General features: G+C 32.2%; 1 protein-coding gene across 1 annotated transcript; it reads right to left on the reverse strand.

Annotated features, from left to right (window-relative positions):
* Nucleotides 1–3,518: 3,518 nt before the first annotated feature.
* Nucleotides 3,519–6,481, reverse strand: LOC133671226 (pyruvate dehydrogenase E1 component subunit beta-3, chloroplastic). Its single transcript, XM_062091913.1, has 4 exons — nt 6,096–6,481; nt 5,902–6,014; nt 5,767–5,810; nt 3,519–4,789 (listed from the first exon to the last, which is right to left on the reverse strand). Exons 1-4 carry the CDS (start codon nt 6,199–6,201, stop codon nt 3,817–3,819), a joined length of 1,236 nt encoding a protein of 411 aa, XP_061947897.1. The 5' UTR covers nt 6,202–6,481; the 3' UTR covers nt 3,519–3,816.
* Between the last annotated feature and the right edge of the window lie 17,492 nt (nt 6,482–23,973).

Consider the following 23,973-nt stretch of genomic DNA (forward strand, 5'->3'; position numbering starts at 1 on the left):
CTCCTCTATTATATATTGATGAGCTTTTTTGGAAAATTCCCAACTTATCTTAGCCAAAACACTTCTTACTTGATGTTGTTCCATTTTCGAGTCAAGTTGACAACTAGCCTCTTTTGCTTTTTTCTTTTTACCCCTCCTCTTTCAAGGACTGTTCAACATCAATTAGCTTGGCTAGCTACTTATACAGCTACAAAGGTTGCTTCCTTTTTTTTTTTCCCTTAAAAGGCCTTACTTCCAGCTCAACCTAGATAAAAGTCGACACCTACAACTCCTTTCAAAAATCAAGCATAGCGGTCTTGATCTCATTGACCACTTATAAACCTTATCCTATTTATCCTATTCACTTTCCACTATTTGGTTTAGTGGAATTACATCTAACTCATCTATGATAGCTAGGAAAGTGAAAAAAAATATAAAGATAAAAAAAAAAATTGAATCACTTACACGAAAGATTCCTCTAGTAGAGCTTGGTTCACATGTTCCTCTTATTGGGTGCTCACTTTGAGGTTGTATATATATTTTCTGAAGCACTACACATTGCTGACTCGAGTATAAAAAAATTAGTTTTGGATTATTCAATGCAGGGGATAGAGGACTATATCCATGAATTGGCATTCAACCTTCTATTTCTTTCTCTTGGAAGCCCTAGATGGACCAAGTTATTTAATTATAGAGCTCACAACTCAAGTAACAACTCCTAAAAAACAAACAAAAATGGTGAGGGAAAAAACAAAACAAAATTATAAAGATAAAAAATAAAAACAATAAGGCATAACAAATTTGACTTTTCCCTAAGCTATAACCTATGATATGGTGTTGATCTTGTAACACATGGACATTTCCCTTAACTGATCAACAAAAGCTCACTCTACAACTCTTAGAAAGGTATATTGTTCTAAGGCCCAACTAGTATTTTTTAGAAATAAAAACACATCTATATTTCATAAGTTTTACCGAAATGCACCCCTCTATCTATACTAAATTATAAATCATTTACTATTCTTTAGAAATAAAGACATCTTTTTTCACGTGGTCAATTTTTCTTAAAATCAATTAATGTATAGGATCTTCAATAAGATAAAGAAAAAAATAAAATCACATCATCTCTTGCCTATCATAAAAGCAACTGATCTTTCAGCAACAAACCCTAAACAACCCTAAAGTTAGAGTGTCTCTAATAGCTTAATAGTTCAAGTATAACTACTTCATAAACAAATTAATGAAGTACAAAACACCCCTTACAAATCCCAACAATGAAAAGGTGTATCCATATAAAAATATATAGACTAGGGAAATAATCTCAACCTCTCCTGTTTAGACCCTACTCGAATGTAGACTTATTATTCTTTTATGTTGCTTGAGTATCGAGCTACATATCAAACTGGAAATTTTCTAGCATACGACTTTAACTTCTCCAAAGTCATTTTGTTTTCATAGAGGTCGTATATTAATCTCAAGGTTGTCTAATCATCCCTCAAAGAGTCCAACCCTTTATTAGGGTTCTCTTGCCTTTTATTTCACTCGAGACCCCACATTCAGGGTGGCCCCAAGTCCATTAGTAAGTTGGTTATGGTCTACCATGTCCTAAGTTACCTTATACAAAAAGAAAAAAAGAAAAAAAGAGGAAGGGTGACAATATGAAAGTACCTAGCTAGAAATCCCTCATTTAAAAGTGTGGAAGAACCTAGTTGGAAATACCTCATTCATTGAAAAATAAATAGGAAGAACAATAGTGTTCTTGAAGATCAACTGCACCAAACCTCTCAAAACACCTTGAATGGTAAAGAAAATGATTAAAATTTCCCATAAGCACCAAATGGTTGCCAAAAAATCACATGACCACTAGAAAAAAAAAGGGCATGTGAAACATAGGTGAAACAAAATAATTGGGACTTTTTGAATCTTAAAAATAACCAAACTCAAAGCATAGGTGAAACAAAATAAGAAATAAGGAAAAATGAAAATGATAGCCTTATATAGGCCATTCCACATGGCATGCAACATAAGCCTGCTCATTGACTCTACTCTCTCTCCACACACACACACACACAAAGGGTGAGCTAAGTGGGTCAATAATAACTGAAAAGTTAATCCACTCAACTCATAACATGACATTATTTATGACGGGTTTTTAGAATTTTAAATATTCAAAATTCCTAAGATTTTCACTTGCTTATCCATGCGCTAACATTTTGAATCCTAGCATGCACTTACACAGTAATTCTTAAACTCTCAATTATATGACTTTCTTGTGTGCACATTTTCTCATATGCTTTCACACCATTGCACCTTTAAGGAATCATAGTCAACAAGAAATGTGGAATTACTCCTTATTCATCTAGAGGAATGCATGTTGTCTAGATAGGGCATGCCGTCTTGATCAACACCCTTCACCCTAAATGACATTTAAATAAACAACACCAATACTGACAAGGGTAGATGAATACTTTGTCTTTGTGCCACCCATGCCATCGAGACTTGAGAGGAAAACTAATATACTCAGGGTACATATATACTTAGAGAACCCATTTAGTCCATTTCAGTGGTATATCTAAAGAGGAGCCTTGACAAACTGGTCAACCTAGCTAGATGATATACACTTAACTAAAACATGTTTGCTTAGGCAACATATACTTAATCAGTTATCCATCTAGATAGACTTGAACTACTTCACCAACTCTTGATATGGTTTGTATCGCATGTTAAATGTTCATGTATTCTAGTATCATAATTGGTTCATGAAACGACATTAAAACATTAAAGTTTTCTTCCCAACAGTAAATTACCCATAACTAGAATATTCTTATATTTCTTTAGAATTTACACACTGATCAATGTGTACTTATGAATTAGATTGTTTTTTTTTTCTTTATCTTTTGGTGAGTCTTCACTATAGGTTTTTTCAGATGTTTGGAAAGTCAGATTGATTCTTGGTGGAGAGAAAGAGTGGCGATGAAGCTAAGTCCGTCCAAACTTCTCCCTGATATTCTCCCAACTAAAGTTTGAAAGTAGCTAGAACATGACATTGCCTTCTCTTCGTGTAGTAGGTCATAGCTAAGCTAGGTTGTAGCGTCATGGTTTAGCCTGTTTCTTGATATAGAATCAAAATATTAACTAGTTTTGTTTTCTGATTTCGACTTGTTTAAATGATCCGCAAAGTCCCAATTATGCGAAATGGGAGCTTTTTCTTTTTCTTTCATTCTCTGTATATATGACTTTTGGAGGAGAAAAGGCCACCTCAGTAATTTTACTAAAATATTGTTTGTTTTTCTTTTTCCTTGCATGTATAATTTTTTTTTCATTCCTTGCCATTATGTTCTATTGATTTGAGAGGGACAAAAACTATAACTGCAAACTGAATGCACAAGTTCCTGTTCTAGTTTATATTTTTCAGTAACTGCGGTTCCTTTTCTACTTCCATTCTCGGGGTTTTCTGTTTCAAGCCCCCACGTTCACAACCATCCCCCGATAAGAAATTATAGCAAGAATTAAAAACTTCGTACAAAACACTGCAAATGTGAAGTCCGAATGGGCCTCTCTTACTTTTATTACCCCCATGTAACTGAGGACATTACACACAACAATTGGGCAGTGGTCGCATATGCATAATATTTGCTTTACTTCCAATAAGAGCAAACAAGAACAGACTGAAAACCTCACCTTGACAGGACTGTAGCAATTGAGAGTTTCAACAACACAAAATTTCTCAACAGAGTAAATTCAATAACAGTTTTGGACGAAGCTGAGAAGAAGAATAGAGGAACTTGCCAAGTCTTCTGCAATAGCAAGGACTATGTATGCTACTGTTAAGGGTAACTACTGGCAAAGCTGCTCAACTGCAGTCACAATCTGGGCAGGTTGAACCACTGTCCATTCCTCCAATGTCCCGGCATAAGGTGTTGGCACATCCTGTGAAGATAAGCACACGATTGGAGCATCCAAGTAGTCATGGAAATTTTCAGTGATAGCTGCAGTCAAGCTAGCACCAATACCACCAGTTCTCATGCATTCCTCCACAATCAAAACACGATGTGTCTTCTTCACAGAATTTCCTATCGTATGAAGATCAAATGGCTTCAATGATCTGATATCAATTACTTCAGGATCATATCCCTTGTTTACCAAGGTTTTGGCAGCCTGCATCACATGATATCTCATCCGGGAGTAGGTTAAGATAGTGACATGCTCTCCAGGCCTAACCATCTCAGCTTCCTCGAGATTGCAAATGTATTCTTCGTCTGGGATTCTCTCCTTGAGGTTGTAAAGCAAGACATGCTCAAACAGTATGACTGGGTTCTCACTTCGGATTGCAGCTTTCATCAAGCCCTTGGCATTGTAAGGGGTTGAACATGCAACCATTTGGATTCCCGGGATTGATTGAAAATATGACTCAAGGCGTTGTGAATGCTCAGCTCCAAGTTGTCGGCCAACTCCCCCAGGCCCGCGAATGACAACTGGTATAGTAAACTGGCCACCTGATGTATAGTGAAGCATGCCACAATTGTTTGAGATCTGGTTGAAGGCTAGAAGAAGAAATCCCATGTTCATGCCCTCGATAATTGGCCTCAAGCCAGTCATGGCAGCTCCAATGCCCATACCAGTGAAGGAGTTCTCAGCAATAGGGGTGTCAAGAACTCTGAGATCCCCATACTTATCAGCCAGGCCTTTGGTCACCTTGTAAGAACCTCCATAATGACCCACGTCTTCACCCATGACACAGACATGGGGATCTCTGTCCATTTCCTCTTCCAAACCTTCTCGGAGGGCCTCAAAAAGTAGCAGTTCATGCCTTCATATAAAATGCAGATTTTGTTAAGCAGATTTATAATGTGCAATACGAAAATATTACTTACCCACAAGCAGGTGACAAGGTGCTTATCATATGCACATCAATATAGAAAACTTAAAAGAGATAAAGCACTCGTAGAGGCAAGATGTGCAACGGAGATATTAGTTTATTACTATAAGTGGCAGTGAGCCAGACAGCCTCTCTAACTAATGCAACCACAACAATCATGGCCAGGGCTGGGCTAATTGGCCCACTTTTTGTAGTTTCTTACTCAAAGAGAGAAACTTGAAAGCGAAACAAATCTGTCTAGATATTGTGGTGGTGGTATTTGCGTAGCTTGGGACCTCGATAACCCATATCCTACGACTCCTAGATAATTGTTGAAAAGAAAACAAACACCTTCAAACATGGTTTGTCATTCAAATTGCAGAAATGCAAATGAAACTATCCTGTTTAAAGATGAGAGCAAATTAAGGAATTAGTCTTTTGTGAAAATTGCAGAAATTTTCAACTATCCTTTCAGTTAATTCAGATAAAATGAAACTACTAATTTCTAATCGACATTATTTCTTTCATACAACATCCATTCAGATTATTCTTTTTCCTACTCTAATCTTTATCATATTCTTAAGAAACCAAAACTCAATAAAAGGAACCGTGTGTTGTTAATACTACAGTTAAGTATCCTCAAAACTACCCAAATATCCGATCCAGAATATATATAATATAACCAAGTTGTATTGAGAATCAGTATTTGTTATATACCAAAGAGTCCACAGATCAGCAATGTCCAGCAGGGTTACTATTGCACCCTATAACAGTAACCACAGAATAGGAATTATTGTTGTCGTCGTACGGATTAGAATGCTATATTAAAGAGAGTGACATGAATATTGAGCTAAAATAACGAATATATTACACCAAATCAAGCATAGCATTGCACATATATGTGGGTCGAGAAATGGAAGCAAACATACCCTGGTTTCGATGTAGAGGAAGCTGCAGAACTATCAGCCTTTGTCTAAAACAAAACAAGATAAACACACATACACAATTACAAACAAGACCAAACTTGGAGAACAAACTTTAACATAAGAGGAGAGGAGATTAACTGCAACTGCATTTGTAATCAATTGATCAACCCTGCGAGCTCTAGCGCTAGAACCCCCAAGATTCAGGTTCACGCTCCCATCAGATCTCACCACCGAAAAGCTCACTTTCCTCTCTAAAATCAAACAAAACTCAAAACCCATTATTATAAAAGCATAAAAAACGAATCTTTTACAGAAAATGGAAGGAAACTAACCCGAGTGGGATCTGCGAGTGGAAGGCAAAAGCAATTTCTTTGAATCGAAGGAATTGGTTAAAGCTGTAGCAGCTCCACCTCCTAATCCCTGGAAAATGGTGGCCATTTGCTCTTCTTTTCTTTATGGCTGAAAAAGTGGCGATTTTCAAGAAGACAGGATGAGAAAGTACGTGAAAGGGATGGAATTTATAAACGCAGGAGAGAAAAGAGAGAGAGAGAAGGAGGGGGCGAAGATACTGAGGGACTGCAGAAAAGAAAAGGAGAGTAAGCTATAATTCCTATGTTTTTCTTTTGGAACCACAAAATTAATTAACAGCAACGCCAACATAGTTTGCATCGCCACTTCTGTTGCGCGACTCGTGTCCAGGCGTGTTAGAAAAAAAACTATTTCATTTATATTATTTAAGTTTATTCAACCCATTAAAATCAAATAATATAGATATTATATTCAATGAACACCTCCTCGATATACATTCAGACGTGAGAGATGGGATGTCATTTAATGTAAGGGATTTTTTATTTTTTTTTATTTTTACTTCTTGGACTTAGGTCGACAGTTTTTGTTGTTTCCTATGGTTCGTGGAGAAGGGGCTTTTTGGTAATTTAAGAGGAAGTGGGCACGTGATGTGCACAAGGGTTGTGGTCATGGTGTTGGTCACCCACCGGGTGGGTGGTTGGAGTGTTGGACCAACTTTTAATATTTCAGTACTTGACTCGACTAAAACCAGTGTAAAAGCCAATTATAATCCAATCTTGCAGGTTGTATAATTTTATTTTTCAGAAAAAAATATAAATAAATAGACTCTTTCAACGTATGTTTTTGCCATAAAAAAATTATCAATAAAAAAATTTATGTGTACATATAATTAAATAAATCAAGAGTTATTCATGCTAAGAAATATATATATATATATATATATATATATATAATCGTTAATGATAAGTAAATATTAAATTAGAAAAATTAAGAGATACATGTATATTGAAATATATGATCTCACAACATAGAGCATGTAACTTTGTTTTTTTGAATAAATTTTTTATTCAATCAAACAATTATATGAGCCAATAAAACGATGTTTACCCAATAATTTTTTATTTTAAAATATCATGAAATGAGCATCTTATGTTTACATTTAATCAATTAATTTTATCTAATTAAAAAAAATATCTTTAAAAAAGATAAATTTTAAAAAAAATAAAAAATAAAAAGACTCGAGATAATCTAGTTCATGAAAAATAATACAAAAGGCAAACAAAGGAATTAACAAAGCTCAATCTCTAACTAAATAAATATTAAAGGATGAAACTGAAAAAATATAAGATTAGAAAAAAGAGCAAAATAAAAAAAAAACCAAATTTAGATGAACCTTCTAAATCCAAGTTAATCTCTAAAACTCACAACCCGTAAAATTTTAGACCCGAGCTAAATCAAAAGACTTAATTTCCAATCAATTTAATATTTAATGATGAAATTAAAAAAAAAAGTTATTTAAAAAAATTTTCAAAGTGAAAAAAATAGTAATCAAAAGAAAGGGAATCTAACTTGAAATATAAAAAAAAATCTAAAGGGAACAAAATTTAAAAATTATTCCAAATTTATAAATTATTTCAAATAAAAAATTAAAAAAAAATAACAGGGATCAAATCTTAAAAAATAACAAATTAAAGGGTTGCTTTGAAGTTTTAAAAGGTAATATAGTCATTTCATTGTGCGTCAGAAATGCAAAAAAAAAAAAACCCAATTTATCCCTCATAAATATGTTAATGATCAATGGAACCCTCTTAATCCACATTATTATCCCTAATAACTAGTTATTTATTTTGTTTTGAGAAAGGTAAAATCATGGATTGCTATAATAGTTTTTCTATACCTTTTAGATTTTCTTATAATAATTTTTACTTTGTTAAAATTGAGAGCAAATTGAGAAAAGAAAAGGAATCTAATTATTTTAAGATACAATTAGCTTAAGGGTATTGGAGTGGAAAATACAATTATGACAATTTGAATAGATGAACTTGAAAGCATGACATGGTAAAAAATTGGATATTATACACTAATTGTTAAATTTGGTTCGGTCTTATTGGTTGACTCAAAAACCAACAATCCAAGGTCTAATTCGAGTCTAGTTTGAAATTAAACCAATCAAAGAGTTTACCTAATAAAACTTGATCGATCAATGAAAACTTGATTGATTTAGTCAACTTGATTTAACTCGATCCAAACTCAATTAAGTCAACTATGAAATATAAAAAGAATCAAAATAATGTTTTTTTTTTAAATGAATTGACCCATGACTTGAAGATTGATTTGCTTATGTACGAGCTTTTTTAAAAAATAAATATTTCTCTTAATTATTTTTTTCTTCCTTTTCAATTTAGAAATTTTATTTTTTCTATTTTAATTTTCCCAATCAATATTATTATGCATTTCTAGTTTTCTCTATTTGAAGAAAATAGTTTAACTACTTTTATTTTTCTATTCAATATTAGTAGGGTTTTCTAGTTTTTTTTTTTTTATATATATAGAAGGTTGTAATAATGTTTTGACAAGTGAGACTTGAATGAATAAAAATTAAATATTTTTTGAGCCTTTTCACAGTTAGGGTGGTTTTGATTTTTGAGGGTTTTAACTTAAAATTAACATTGTTATCCTTCACTCTTGACTATATCAGTTGGTATTAGAGCTCATTAATTCCTGGTAGTTTAGCTAATGTGTATTGCTATTAGAACTATTGGTGGTGGGACTCATGATGAGATAGCCACACAAAAGTATTAGAGATCCATGATAAGATGGCTCACTCCCAAAAGGATAGTTAATTTTCAATTGATGATGTTGTACTAAAAAAATATCATGTTGGATGTTTTCATGGTAGAGGATGATTTTTGACTAAAGAGGTTTTTTCTAATGAACAATTTAAACTTAAGGACAAGTTCTTTCCAACCTACAAAGACTGATTTAAAAGTTTTATGAAAAATTAAATATTTTCTATAATTACTTTAATTTCTTCTTTTTAGTTCATGAATTTTTTTTTTCAATTTTTGTTTTTCTTATCAATATTATTAGGCTTTTCTATTTTTTCTATTTTTATTTTTCTTCTTAATGTTAATATGGTTTTCTAGTATTTTTTTTATGTAAGGATTGTAATAACATTTGACAAGTGAGACTTGACTAAATAAAAATTAATTATTTTGTATACCTCCCTGTAATTATGATGTTTTTTTTTGTCTTTGTGATTTTAACTTAAAACAAACTTTCTTATCCTTTATTTTTTAGGATGTGATTCACTGAACTAATAACTTGAGTCTTTCACTAAGTCAAACCTCGAGTTTGGTATGAAAACTATGCTACATAAAGACATAATAAATGTAATTAAAAATACAATGGCATATATAAGACTTCTCGTTGGCTTGGTTGAATTAGCCTAACCTAGCCTAAATCCAATCGAGTTAACTATAAAATATATATATAAAAATTAAAACAAAATCATTTTAATTTTTTTTAATAAAAAAATGAGTTAATCTATTGATCTGAAAGTTGATTCGGTGATCTTGTGACTTAGGACTTTCAATAGATTATATCTCAAGTCAAGTTTGAGAGAGAGAGAGTGTTGTTGTATAAAGACAAATTAAGTCATTTGGCTTAAATATTGAAATATATTTTAAGTTTACAATAATTTATTAAAAGTATATTAGTAAATTTATTTATTTTAGTAGTGTTGTTGTATACAAACATAATTTAGTATATAATATAATTCTTATATTTAATAAATATTTAAAATCTATTCCAAAGCAAAATATTTCATAAGAAAAAACTAAAAGTATAATTTTAAAAAAGAAAATGTATTAGTGAGATTAAAAATATAGTTGATGGTGTATTTTGTTTTTGAAATAATGTAAATTCAAATATATTTATATAAAAAAATACAAATCAATTAAATTATAAACATAAGACTATTAATTTTTTTTAATTTAAGAATAGGTGTATTATATTGTGTCTGTGCTACTAGCTTATATAAAGGGGAAAATGATGATGATTTGTGTCATTTTTCCTAAATTCCTATAAAATAATCTATATGTATTTATTTTGGATATTTGATCATAAATGATAGTATAACTTTGTAATATGTGTGTTTGTAGTTAACTTTACCTAGGTTTGAATCATAATCTATCAATTTAGAGAGGGATATTTTTTTTTTCAATTCACATTGAATCTATAATGTGCAAACTACATCATTGCTAATTTTAATAAAGATGGAAGAGTTTATGAGAGAAACAAACTACAATTATGATTCGTTTATATATATATATATATATATATATATATATATATATATATATATATATATATATATATATATATATGATTGATGGATATTGTAAAATATAAAGAGATTAGTGTTTATGTGTCCGTGATGCGAAGAATTTGCTCAAAGCTTGGAACCATGGCTCACATTTTGTATATATTTATGAATGAAATTTCACGTGGTGATGTAATTTTTTGCCACACTTTAAATTGCAACTTAGATCAAACAATTCATCTTCCATTATATTTTCACTTAAATCCAGCTGATAGAGGTACGACTTATCTGAAACCATATATATAATAAGACTATTGTTTTTTTACATAGAAAATTATATTTCCATATTGATTTAGTTCATATATATATATATATATATAATTGATGGTTTTCACGAATAATATTCAAATCACATATTAATTCAAACGAATCAACACAAACCTAAACATAATTCATGTATCAACATTTAATGTCTAAAAAGAAATTAAAATCTAAAAAATAAACTTATAATTCAACACATATAATCATATCATTTCAAAATAAAAAATACACATCAAACAAAGTTAATAGTGTCCAAATAGTCCAAAAATTATACACAACAATAAGTATTTTGTACCAAATTTCACAATTTAAAGTGTTTGCCAAAAAAGTTTATAAATCAACCTTCCAATGACTAAGAATAGATTGGAGGAGCTGATGTAACCAAGGGAACAATAATAAATATGGAAGAACAATGGCGGCGAATGGCTCTACATGCCACTGTCACTGTCGACGCGTGGTTCACGTGTCATCACTAGTGAACTAGGAAATAAGGTGGATCTAAAGGGGTTTTTCCTTCTCTTTCTTTTTATGCTAGCAGTGCCTCAAACCATTACATACAAAAGTAAATCACATAAATAATGTTTTTTGTCCTTTTTAGATCTGTTTCCTTTTCTACCAGTTTTTTCTATTACTGCCATTGAATTGAAGGTTGTTTAGGGTTAAACTGAAGCTAGGTTTTCTTATATTAATGGTTGTTAGTTGGTCAAATGGGGTGAGATGGGTTTGTCTTGGATGGAAATGGAAGAAAGACTGTGTTAGTTGGCTTGCTAAGGTTGTTGATAGGGCATTAGTTATGGGGAACTAAATGAGAGGCTGAGGTTTGTGGCTATCATTGGAGGTGATGGGTCGGTCTCGGTTAAAGAAGATGGTGGCGTATGACCAGAGAAGTTCAACTGAGAGATGGGAGAAAGAGGTGGCGTTGTTGTTGTCATGAGGTGGGTTTTTTTGGTTGGAACAATTGGTGATGAAGAGGGGATGATACGATCTGGGTAATAAAAAAACAATCAGATTTGGATTTTGATGTAAAATGCACAACTGTCCAGTTTCACGGTAACTGTCATGATTCTTAATCTGACCGTTGGATCGGGCTGAAATTATATGTGGAGTCTCCTGACATGTTGTCCTACCTTTGGTTAAAATTTCAGGTCAATCAAAGTTTGTTAAGGCATTGCAGTACTGGTTAACAAAGGCTATATGAATCTTGTTAGTTACTTCCTTTTGACTTGTGGACTTCCTATTTGGCTAGGATTCTTTTTCTACAAGGATGTGGCAACTTGTTTTGAGAATCTCCTAATTCTACAAAGATTTTTAATGGGCTATAATACAGTTTCCAAGTGTAGTAAGGATTCATAAATGTTTCATAATCCTTTTCTTACAAGGATTCCTTATTCATCCTAGCTACAACAAGGAAAGAAGACTTCAGAAAATCAGATTTTCTAGTCTATTTGGAACTTCTTAAGGGTGAGAAATCTAATTCTAACATATTTAGGATAATAATTTTTGGATTTTTATTATTTTTTTCTTAGTCTTTGGGTTATTATTACTTATTTGGGTTAATTGTAAGTGAGCCTCATACAAGTCCACCTAAGAGGGGTCCATTAGGATTTATTTAAGTCTAGAGTCAGTATAAATAAATGTATAACCAGACATATAAGTTAGACATTTCAGATTAATAAAACTTTTTATTTGCGGCACTTGTTATGTGTTGGTGAGATAATCTCCCTTCCTTAGTTCTCTAAAGAACTGAAAAATACTTATAGAAAAACAACTGATTTCGTGATGTCATCCTTATACTTTTCATTCGGGAATCAATATTCATTGGGTAGGGGTTTCCATTTCCAATAGTGCTGGTGCCTAGGTACAACTTATCTTTATGTCACACTACTATCAAACCTCATTTACTTGACTTTCTGGGAATTAGTGTCTTTGTGTGTGGGTTACATGACCACATGATCACGAGGTTCGCATCATTTGGTATCAAAGTTTGGCTCCATTAAATAGGTTCTATCTTTTTTATTTCTTATATTTTTGTTTTTTTATCTTCCGCGTAAATTTTTCTGTGTCGTCTTTGTTTTGGGCCTAATCTTGTTTCAAATAAGTTTCAGTCAGATTGTATTCTTCCTATGTTATTCTTGATTAGTTGCATTGAATTGAGTCTTTTGTAATTAAAAAAAAAGGTGTTATATTAGTCTTTCTGTCCAGAATTTTTTTTTTAGAGTAAAAAAGATAATTGAAAAAATGTTATTCATGACAAAGGGGTTTGTTTCGTTTCTGTTTTGCGTCCACTTATCAAACCATATTGTAATTATGTCAAAATTGATATTTTGGTTATTCAGAGTGAAGTTGCACAATATATCAATTTTCAACTCATTTGGACATCGTTTGGTTTAGGTTCCAAATTTAGGTTTTAAGGGGCTTGATTCGCGTTCATATATCAAATCAACTCGGAATTAAATCAAACTTTATATTCTGGTTTTTTTGGCATGAATTTGCTCTAAATATCAAATTTCAGACCATTTGGAAGTTGTTTAATTTAGTGTCCTTTTTTGGGTTTAAAGAGGTTTGTTACGTTCATCAATTGAAAGTCCATATAATTTTGGGTCAATATTCAGTCCTTAGTGTCTTTTTACTTTCTTTACTGTCATTAGATTTCATTTTAAGTTTTGATATATAAAAAAATGCAAAGGGAGTTTTACAATAAATATTTCATGTATTCTGACAAAGTTTTATAGCAAAAGAAGAAGAAGATTCAAAAGGAGAGGTGGTATCAAAGAGAGATAAATAAAGAGATTAATGTTCTAAAAAAAAAAACCAAGAGTCTATCTCGTATTCTAGGGGAGATGTAGTAAGAACTTGAGGCGTCAATGGCATTAGTCGATGCCAAGCAAGCTTCAGAAAGAGAGGAGCAAAAACGTTGTAATGATGATAGATGAAAGAGAAGGGCTGTTACCTTTATCCAAAGTTGTTGGCGACGATTGTTGGCAAGAAAAGAACTTTAAAAGGCTTCAAAAAGAGGCTAAAACTGTCTTTTATCCCTGTTAATGATTCGAGGATGAATCATATTAAAAAGACAGGGAATGATACAATCTAGGTAATAAAAAAACAATCAGATTCAGGTTCTAACATAAAATGCACAACTATCCAGTTTCACAACAATAGTTATAATTCTCAATCCGACCGTTGGATCGGGCTGAAAGTTTATGTGGAGTCTCCTGACATGTTGTCCTACCTTGGAGTAAACTTTTAGGTCAATTGAAGTTCGATAAGGCATTGCCGTTGTCGCACGTTAAAAAATCCGCGCGGCGTCGGCTGGCGATTTTTCTTTATGCGTTTTGCTTTGATTGATTCGTTGGAGTCGCCACCTAGTATTTAACTGAAGGCTACTAGGAAACCCGGGTACTGGTCTTATCAGAGATTCGTTATGGTTAGGGAAGGTATTAGCACCCCTAACGCACCTACCTGAGGTAAGCTGCTTCGTGGACTTGATGTGTTAAAGAAGTTTTAAAAATTCTGTTCTTTCATCGAATTTTAGAAATACGACTTACATGTAAGTTCATAATTCTTTATCCGTGATCAAATCAAAATATTAAATTCTTCTTTATTCTTACAATTTTATCATACAAAAAAACATTCATAAACAAAATACAAATCACACATCCTTTTCACTATACTTTTCTTTTCTTTCTTTTCCTTTTCTTTTTTTGTTCTTTTTATACATCACATTACAAAATTATAAAAAATTAATCACTAAACAAAAATTACATTACATAATTTAAAATTACAAAATAGTCCCTGAACTCCAGAAATTGCAGGGAAACCCTTCTGCCACTGCAGGAACAGTGGCGGCGCGTCTTCCCACGCGCCACCACCACTAGCGGCGCGTGGGCTCACGCGCCGCCGCTGGAAGCTCAAACAAACAGGGGATCTGCAATGTCCTCTTCCCCTCCGTCTTCCCACGCCGGCGGTGGAGTCACCGTCACCTGCAAAAACCTAAAAAATACACACAAGGCAGTCGGTTCAAATTTTTTTCTTTCCTCTCCAGATCTGATTATCCTCTGTTTTATTTCTTCCTTTCAGTTTGTTTCCCTCTGCTGGTCGCAGATCCGGCCGGTGGTGCTGAATGCTGGGGCTGTTGAAGCTGCAGTGAAGGAAAAGCTGAGGTGAAGATCTGCCGCTGGCTTTGTGTTGATGAGAAGGAGAGGGGACAGTGCTGGGGCTGCTGGAAGAGAATGAGAGGAAAGGGAGAGGGCTGCCCCGGTTTGGCTTTGCAAAAGAAGGGGCTGTCCCTTGTTGCTGGCTGCTGAAGGGAAGAAGAAAATCAAACCGGTTGGGAGAGAGGAGAGGAAAATGATGAGTTCTCTGGTTTGTCTTTGGCCAGGCAAAAAGAGGGAAAGAACGGCGCTGGTTTAGGTGGGGTGAGAGGCTGAGAGTTTCGGTCAGCTGTTGTGGGGAAGAAACAAAAAATCAAAAGCCCAGGGGGAGGGGGTTGGAGCTGGCGGCTGGCGTTGGAAGTAAAGGAAGAAATCTGCAGAAATTGGGCGAAAATGCTGGTTTTTTGGCTGACTTTGGACCCAATCTCTTTCTCCCCCAGGTCTTCAACAGAGATTCTATTTATAGGCGGTGTAAGAGGGCCATATTGTCTATATTGGGGAAAATTTTCAGCCTTTGATTCGACTCGAGGAATCCAAATCTTTGGTTCAAAGTGTGCACCTCGAGCTGCCAAATTTGGCAGCTCAAGGCTGTGAATTGCCCGATGTGGCCACTTAGAGCCACTCAACGGAGCCGTTTCTAAATTTGTCGACCCGACCAGACCATTCTCCGGGATAAAGGGGTTTCAGGTGGACATGTTGGCGCATGTTTTGTAGAATTTGGGGGCCAAACGAGGCAAAAAACATGCCTGGAAGTCGGCCACCCGGGCAGCTCGGTGGGGAAGAAAGTGAACAATACCGGGTTTTTTTTTTAAATGCAAAACGGCGCCGTTTTGATAAAAAAGGGATTTCTTTGCCAATTTTCAATTTAGTCCTCCGACTTTTGGTTTCGTTCAATCTTATCCTTACTTTACCATTAAACTTTCAATTTCTTCAATTTGGCCCCCGGATTTTGTTAATTGCAGCCCCTATACTTACACGTCTTTTCCAATTTGGTCCTTGGTTTCGGATTTCTTTAATTAAGTCCCTAATTGGCCCTTAAACTTCAATATTTATGCAATTAAGCCCCTGATTGGACCTAATAAATTTCTAAAAATTATAATTTGGCCCCAGAACTTTAATTTCTTCTAATTAAAGCCCATATTGACTTAAAAATAAATTTTTCTTGCAATCAAATCCTCTATAAATTGAAAAATAAAAATCCAATTAAGTCCATAAACATCTAAATTTGGGCTTTTCTCCTCAAAATTCAAATTTTCCTTCTCAACAGGGCTCTCATCCTTCAAGAATATACTGTCAAAAATCAAATCTTTGTATTTTTAACCTTCTTGACCAATTTTCCGACCATTTTCTGAGCGCTTCTACCTCCTGTTATTTTTCTAACCTCCTTTGACTTTTTATTTTTATTTTTTATGGGGACCCAAAAATGGGTTACAACAGCCGTATTGGTTAACAAAGGCTGTATGAATTTTATTATTTATTTCATTTTGGCTTGTGGACTTTCTATTTGGCTAGGATTCTTTTCCTACAAGGATGTGGCAGCTTGTTTTGGGAATCTCTTAGTTCTATAAAAATCTTTAATAGGCTGCAATATAGTTTCCAAGTGCGGCAAGGATTCATAAATGTTTCAAAATCCTTTTCTTACAAGGATTCCTTATTCATCCTAGCTACAACAAGAAAAGAATACTTCAGAATTAATTCTACCTTAAGATCATATTGCCTAGTCTATTTGGAACTTTTTAAGGGTGAGAAATATGATTCTAGCATATTTAGGATAATAATATTTGAATTTTTATTATTTTCTTCTTAGTCATTGGGTTATTATTACTTATTTGGGTTAATTGTAAGTGGACCTCATCTAAGTCCACCTAAGGGGCGTTCATTAGAGTTTATTTAAGTTTAGAGTTAGTATAAATAAAGATATAACTAGTCATGTAAGTTAGACAATTCAAATTAATAAAACTTCTTGTTTGTCGCACTTGTTGTGTGTTGGTGGGATAATCTCCCTTCCTTGGTTCTGTAAAAAGCTGAAAAATAACTTTTCAAAAAACAACTGACTTTATGGCGTCATCTTTATACTTCTCGTTCACGAATCAATTTTTGTTGGGTAGGGGCTTTCATTTCCAATAGTGTCGGTATTTAGGTACAAGTTATCTTTGTGTCACACTCCTATCAAACTTGATTTACTTGGCTTTCCAGGAATTGAGTCTTTGTGTGTGGGTTGCATGACTACATGATCATGAGGTTCACATTAGGGGATATATTGGTTTTTAGATTGAGAGGGTCTACTAAAGGATTAGTTCCTACCATGAGTAGGGAAATGGATGTTAGCTTACTGCTGCTCAAGGCATGGGTGCTGCTAGTATAGTTGTTGCTCAGTTTTGACAATAATAGAGAGAGTTATTTTAGTTCTAGGGGGTAACCAACGATGGAAAAGAAGGTCTCGACTGTTAGTGGTGATAGCTGATTGTTGGTTGATGGTGGTCAAATGATGAGTGACAATGGGGAAAATGAAGGCTGGTTGTTGTTAAGGAGTGAGGAAGAAGTACAAGAGAAAGAATTTTGTTTGGTTTGTGTTTTAATGGAGAAAATAGAGCTGACACAATGATTTTTAGAAGAAAAAGCTTAGTTTGGGTTCTTTTATGGGTTTAGGGATGATGGGTCTGAGGCTTAGGAAAGAGGATTGCTAGTGAGGATCTCACGTTGGATGTTGTTGGATTGTTGATGGCTGGAGTTTTATTGATAGTGACCAATCTGCATGGGCAGTGAGAAGGATTATGGGTAGCAGAAGAGCTGGTGGAGAGTTAGAGTGACTAATGTTGTAAACATGAGGGCTAATGTTTTTGTTTTTTTTAGTTTGGTGGTTAGCGGCTTAATGTAAAAAATAGGTTAGGGTTTTTTGTGTTTTGTGAGCTAAAGAGAGTTCTTTATATTTTTTATTAATTTTCTGTTAGTTTTGTTTTTTATAATAACCTCCTCCTTTTTGTGTGAGATTCCTTCACTATTTATAGATAAAGAAATTTATCTTCTTCTCTTAAATTTCTTGGTCCCTAAGCAACCTAAATTTACTTTAGTCCCTTATTTTTTTCTTTTTTCTTTTGGTCTTATTGTCCATTTATTATATTTTTTATGTTTTGATTTTTTTTTTTGAAAAGACAAGTCAACATTGACTCAATAAAAAAACATTAATCAACGATTTTGAAAATGACGTATTAAAAGTTGAACGTGTTAAAAAGAAATTTTTGAATTTTGAATTCTTTTGAGAAGATGCTTAAAATGCTAAAAATGATTTAGACATGTCAAGAACATATATTTTTTTGTTTTCTTTGTATTTTGAAAATATTTATAGAAACAAGTGGTCAAAAATTGTTATGACAATGTTTGTGAAATGTATTATAAATGTGAATATGATTATGCAAATGATGAATCTTAAAGAGTTGAGTTATTTTTATTTAATGGTGGTGAATTCTTAATTGAATTGTATCTTTTGAAAAATTATAGAAGTGTAGGCTAAACTATTGTTTTATGTTGAAATTATTATTTATTAAAGAATTTAGATAAAGTTGGATTAATTGATTTATAGGAGGATTGTGTTTAATGGTGTTGTAAGGTATATAAATGAAAATGCTTGTTTTGAATGGTAAGGAGATGAATTTAGATAAAGTTGCTTGTCAAATCCATAGATTGAAAACTTGACAGTTTCACTACCTGACTTCTAAATGAGATTAGGAGTTTAAAATTATAAAATTTGAAATAAATTTCAAACGAGATTGACCTTGCTTAATTTGGAGTTATAAAGCTCTAGATATGGATTAAAAACCAAAGAAAGGTCGAACTGAATCTTGCTGGATAGATTGTTGCGTTAATAGCATAACTGAGTTTTCTTCCTTTCAATAAAATTGTAGCTTCTTGTCTTAGCTTTCAAAAGAGACAAAGCATACCCAAAACTAAATTGTATAACTTTAGTTATGATTAAAATATTAAATAGTGGTCTTGAGTGATTAAGTTAAATCGGCTGAAATTAGCTAACTTTGTTTAGAATTGTTCTTGATATAATAATTAAATGATACATGTTATAAGAATAAAATTTGTGTATTAGTGTATATGTGTGTATGAATTATAAAAAAAATTTCTTGTTAATCATGTCAAGAATGTGGATTGATTGAAAAATTGAAATGAAAATTTCAATATAGGTTGAATTGTAAATGATGATTAAATTGTGAGTGCATTAAATAGAATTATATTATGAGAAATGAGAAAAATAAATGATTAGTTTAAAGTGATGAGATATTGTGTTTAAACATGTTATGTCAAGGAATAAAAGAAAATGCTTGTTTTGAATGGTAAGGAGATGAATTTAGATAAAGTTGCTTGTCAAATCCATAGATTGAAAACTTGACAGTTTCACTACCTGACTTCTAAATGAGATTAGGAGTTTAAAATTATAAAATTTGAAATAAATTTCAAACGAGATTGACCTTGCTTAATTTGGAGTTATAAAGCTCTAGATATGGATTAAAAACCAAAGAAAGGTCGAACTGAATCTTGCTGGATAGATTGTTGCGTTAATAGCATAACTGAGTTTTCTTCCTTTCAATAAAATTGTAGCTTCTTGTCTTAGCTTTCAAAAGAGACAAAGCATACCCAAAACTAAATTGTATAACTTTAGTTATGATTAAAATATTAAATAGTGGTCTTGAGTGATTAAGTTAAATCGGCTGAAATTAGCTAACTTTGTTTAGAATTGTTCTTGATATAATAATTAAATGATACATGTTATAAGAATAAAATTTGTGTATTAGTGTATATGTGTGTATGAATTATAAAAAAAATTTCTTGTTAATCATGTCAAGAATGTGGATTGATTGAAAAATTGAAATGAAAATTTCAATATAGGTTGAATTGTAAATGATGATTAAATTGTGAGTGCATTAAATAGAATTATATTATGAGAAATGAGAAAAATAAATGATTAGTTTAAAGTGATGAGATATTGTGTTTAAACATGTTATGTCAAGGAATAAAACGATTCTATGCAAAGTTTAATTTTGTAATGAATTTCCATGTTTGGATGTCCGGGATACAATTTATTAGACTATTCAATTGTAATGGGACTATTGGCATCCATGTTTAGATGATTGAGATATAATAATTAGACTAGCTGATTGTAATGAGGCTAATGACATTTATGTTTGGATGATCAGGATGTAATAATTAGACTAGTTAACTATTTTAGAGCCACTGACATCAATGGTTAGATTGCCGAGATAACTTTATGCGATTAGTTCCTGGAAGAAATTGGTTGCTACCAATTGTGTGAGTATTAGGGAGTTTAAACATGTTGTAAAGCTATAGTATAAATAAGAATTGTGTGTATTATTGAGAATAAGGAAAAGAATTAAATTGTTTTATGAAATGAATTAATAAGTAAATTGGTCGTGCATTAATTATTTAATCTTTGTTTTAATAAAATATAAAAATTGAAAAATTTGACAGATACTTCTCATCCTAGAGCTATAGACTTAATTATTTGATCTTTATATCATTACCCTTTTACTTTTTGTTATAGAGTTAATTATATAATTATAGGGAATCAAACTAATATGTATAATAATTATGTTATAAACTCTAAGGATGAGAAGTACCTATCAAAAGTTTTGGTTTATATATATATATATATATATGTCTTAAATAATTATGAAACCAACAACTTGTAAGTGTTTTGATTATTTTATGAACAAGTGTTAATGTTTATGTTAATGTAAACAAAATACTATAAATAGTCTTAATTCAAGATATTAATGTTCTGTGCATCATGAAAATTTGTACATACTAGGAAACTTTGATTATAATAAGATGAAAATTTATACATACTACGAAACTTTGATTATAATGAGATGAGATAAAGTTCAAGATGGTTGGACCATGATTTGTGTTGTTGGTTTAAGATGTGAGGAAGTTGTTGATAACATGGTCAATTAAAAAGAAAGGGATAAATTCTACTGAAGATTCGATTCGATAGAAATGCTGTCAATTTACAAAAATAAGTAAAAACAAATGCTACACTAAAAATTGATAAATGATTAAAGGATAAATAATGAAAATGAATGATTCTGCTCAGAACATTATTGGGATTATCAAATTGATTAGGTCGACCACTTGGTAGAATGAACAGTTAAAATCATTATTGTCCCAAGTAGTTAAAAGAATCGATCGACCGATTGATCAACCAATTAGAGAAATCTAAGAATTTTTAGAGAAATCAGTTGACCGATTGATCAACCGGTAAGATAAATCTAAGAATTTTTAGAGAGACCGATTGACCAAATTGTTGGACAGAATTAATCTAGTTGACTATTAAACTGACAATAGATTGTTACAAAAAAAAATTACCTAGTTTTTGACATTATTGAAAAGGATAACATATGGAAATTGCTTTTAAAAGTTGGGGTCATTAATCTTCCAATTTGTTTGGTGAATTGATATTTTTATGACCATTTACTCTTGATCATGATGTATGACTATTAATATTTTATCAAGTCATGTTGGTGAATAATTGACACGACTAAAAAATTGATGTCTTCTCCCAAGTGCAGGAGTGTCGAAGTAATAAATAACCCGGCAAGACCGGGGTCGAACCACAAGGAGGTTAATTGTATAAATTATAAACAACAATAATACAACAACAACAACAACAATAATAATAAGTTAAAAAGAGCTTTGAGATGTGATATTGATGTAAGGATTAAACAAGGATAAAAATAATTGTCAAGGTTAGAGGATCCACTAATGGTATTTCAAACAAGTATATTATAAACTGTTTTTATTACTCAATTGGAAACCACACACAAGGAGGTTCCAATCAGATTATAATTTGTTAACATGATTACATTAGCTATCTTATTCGAATAATGCTAATACTTGTAAATGTTTTCAGGCATTCATGATTATAACTTATGTTAACAACAAATCAAGCTCCTTTCATAGCTTAGGTGTCGGTTATACCATACAGTATGGGCTATGAAAGTGCCAAGTATTTGTTGTATCAAGTGTTATACAACATAAATCTAGATTAACCATTTAACAAGCAAAGTATTAAAAGTGAATAAGATAACAAATATAAAGCATGTTAGTATCCAACATTAAAGTCCATGTTGAGTTTATATTATACTTATCCTTACACCATTAGTGTAACCTTTTCACCTTGACATAATTAACTTAGCTAGACATAAAGAAAGAAAGAAATATAAATAAACAAGATAAGAACATAAGTAAGATAAAAGTTAACTAAGTAAAGGAAAGGAAATGAAAGGCATAAACTTGATATTAATGAAAGCAAAGCATAAGCAATACAAAGAGAGAAAGCAAGAGCATGATCTTGATTTGAACACCAAGATGCCTAAATACATGGCAAATACCTCCTTTTATAGGCCAAAATTCGGAACTATTGATTTGTTGACTAATTGATGAGTGGGTGGCCACATCTTGACTTGGTGACAATTCTTATCTTCTTGTCTGCCAAAAACATCATTGATGACGTCATAATTTGAACAAACTTAAATCATGAAAGTTCTAGGAAATTGTCTCATCTTTCCAAGGTAAACCTTTGAGATCATTTGGACGTTTAGAACTTGAGATATGGGCTGAACACTGAATAGTGTCTGGGCTGCAGGACAGATTCAGACTTCTTTGTTGTTGCTACAATTTGGATTTGAAAACAGCCTTTTTAAATCTTGGGCTCCACATGAAAGTTGTAGGCCTATGTCTTATCTTTCCATCCATATAAAATGGACCTAAATCCAAGATCTGCAACTCCAGATATGACCCAATTACCAAATAGTGTTCCAGTTTGGACTGCACCAGCATCTCTTTTCTAACTTTGGCCATCTCTTTGTCCTTTCAATTTCAGTACTTCAACTCATCAATCAATTCTTTCATTTATGTGATAGGCCTGCATTTAAGATGAACATTTACCATAAATTAAAGGTATCTTATATAATTAGATATGTTATTATAAAACGTGCTTTAGTTAAGGAGTTATTGATACTTCAAGTGCAAAATGATGATATAAAACCTTAATAAAAATGCACTTTTAAGTGCTAATCACACCCCCCCAACCAGCTTATTACTAGTCCCTAGTAATTAAAGCGTTAAAATAGAAAAACAATTTGTAAATTCCACAAAGCAAGGCATTCATCATTCAACTTCCATTAATCTATCTAAATAAACAAACTCTCATTAAATTTTATATATATGCTCAATATCTCTTAAACAAAATATTAATAAACCTTCCTTGTTATGTGCTTAATGTATGAAACATAGATGATGGGGCTTTTATTGGAAGAAAACAATATTTTGTTCTAATGTTTAAGGTTAACTTCTTTGGGTTAGGATTATTTTATTTTATTTTACTTTGTTTTTTTTTTTTGTTTTTTTTTTGTTTTTTTTTAATATCTATACATATAACCTAAAACACAATGCATCTTTAACCCATGTAACGAGCTTTCGGCTAATGACTCCCAGACCAGTTGATCTTAGGGCATTAGGTGTTGAGACACCCCTACGAGCTTAGTAACTCGGGTTGCAGATACTGATACGTAGATAGTGCAATGTTTGATTCCCTTAAGCTTTTCTCCTTAACCCATGTAACAAGCTTTGGGCCAATAGCTCCCAAGTCAGTTGACTTTAGGGTATTAGGTGTTAAAACACCCCTTCGGGCTTAATTGCTTAAGTTAGGGAGGCTACGAAACCAAACTTATCTACGTTTTTATTATCATCATTTTTTTTAATTTTTTTTCTCTCTTTTTTTTTGAAAATTATATACTATCCCTATCCCTTAATTGTTACCTTAACAAAAGAACATAAATAATGTAATAATCCAATACGCAACCCACAATCATATGTTAAAGTGTATGTGTGAAAATGAAGGTTTAAGAATACTTGTTAAATGAGTATATGAGCAAAATTAAGTGATAACAATGCGAGAGTTTGTAAACCTGAATATTTCAAGAAGGATTCTAATAGGCCTTGTTATGAATATTGCAAATAACCATTAGAAAATGTTTACTAAGATGCATCTCAAGAGTCAATAAAATTCCCCCATACTCT

This window comes from Populus nigra, chromosome 13 (assembly GCF_951802175.1).
Source record: "Populus nigra chromosome 13, ddPopNigr1.1, whole genome shotgun sequence".
In the NCBI taxonomy this organism is placed as follows: domain Eukaryota; kingdom Viridiplantae; phylum Streptophyta; class Magnoliopsida; order Malpighiales; family Salicaceae; genus Populus; species Populus nigra.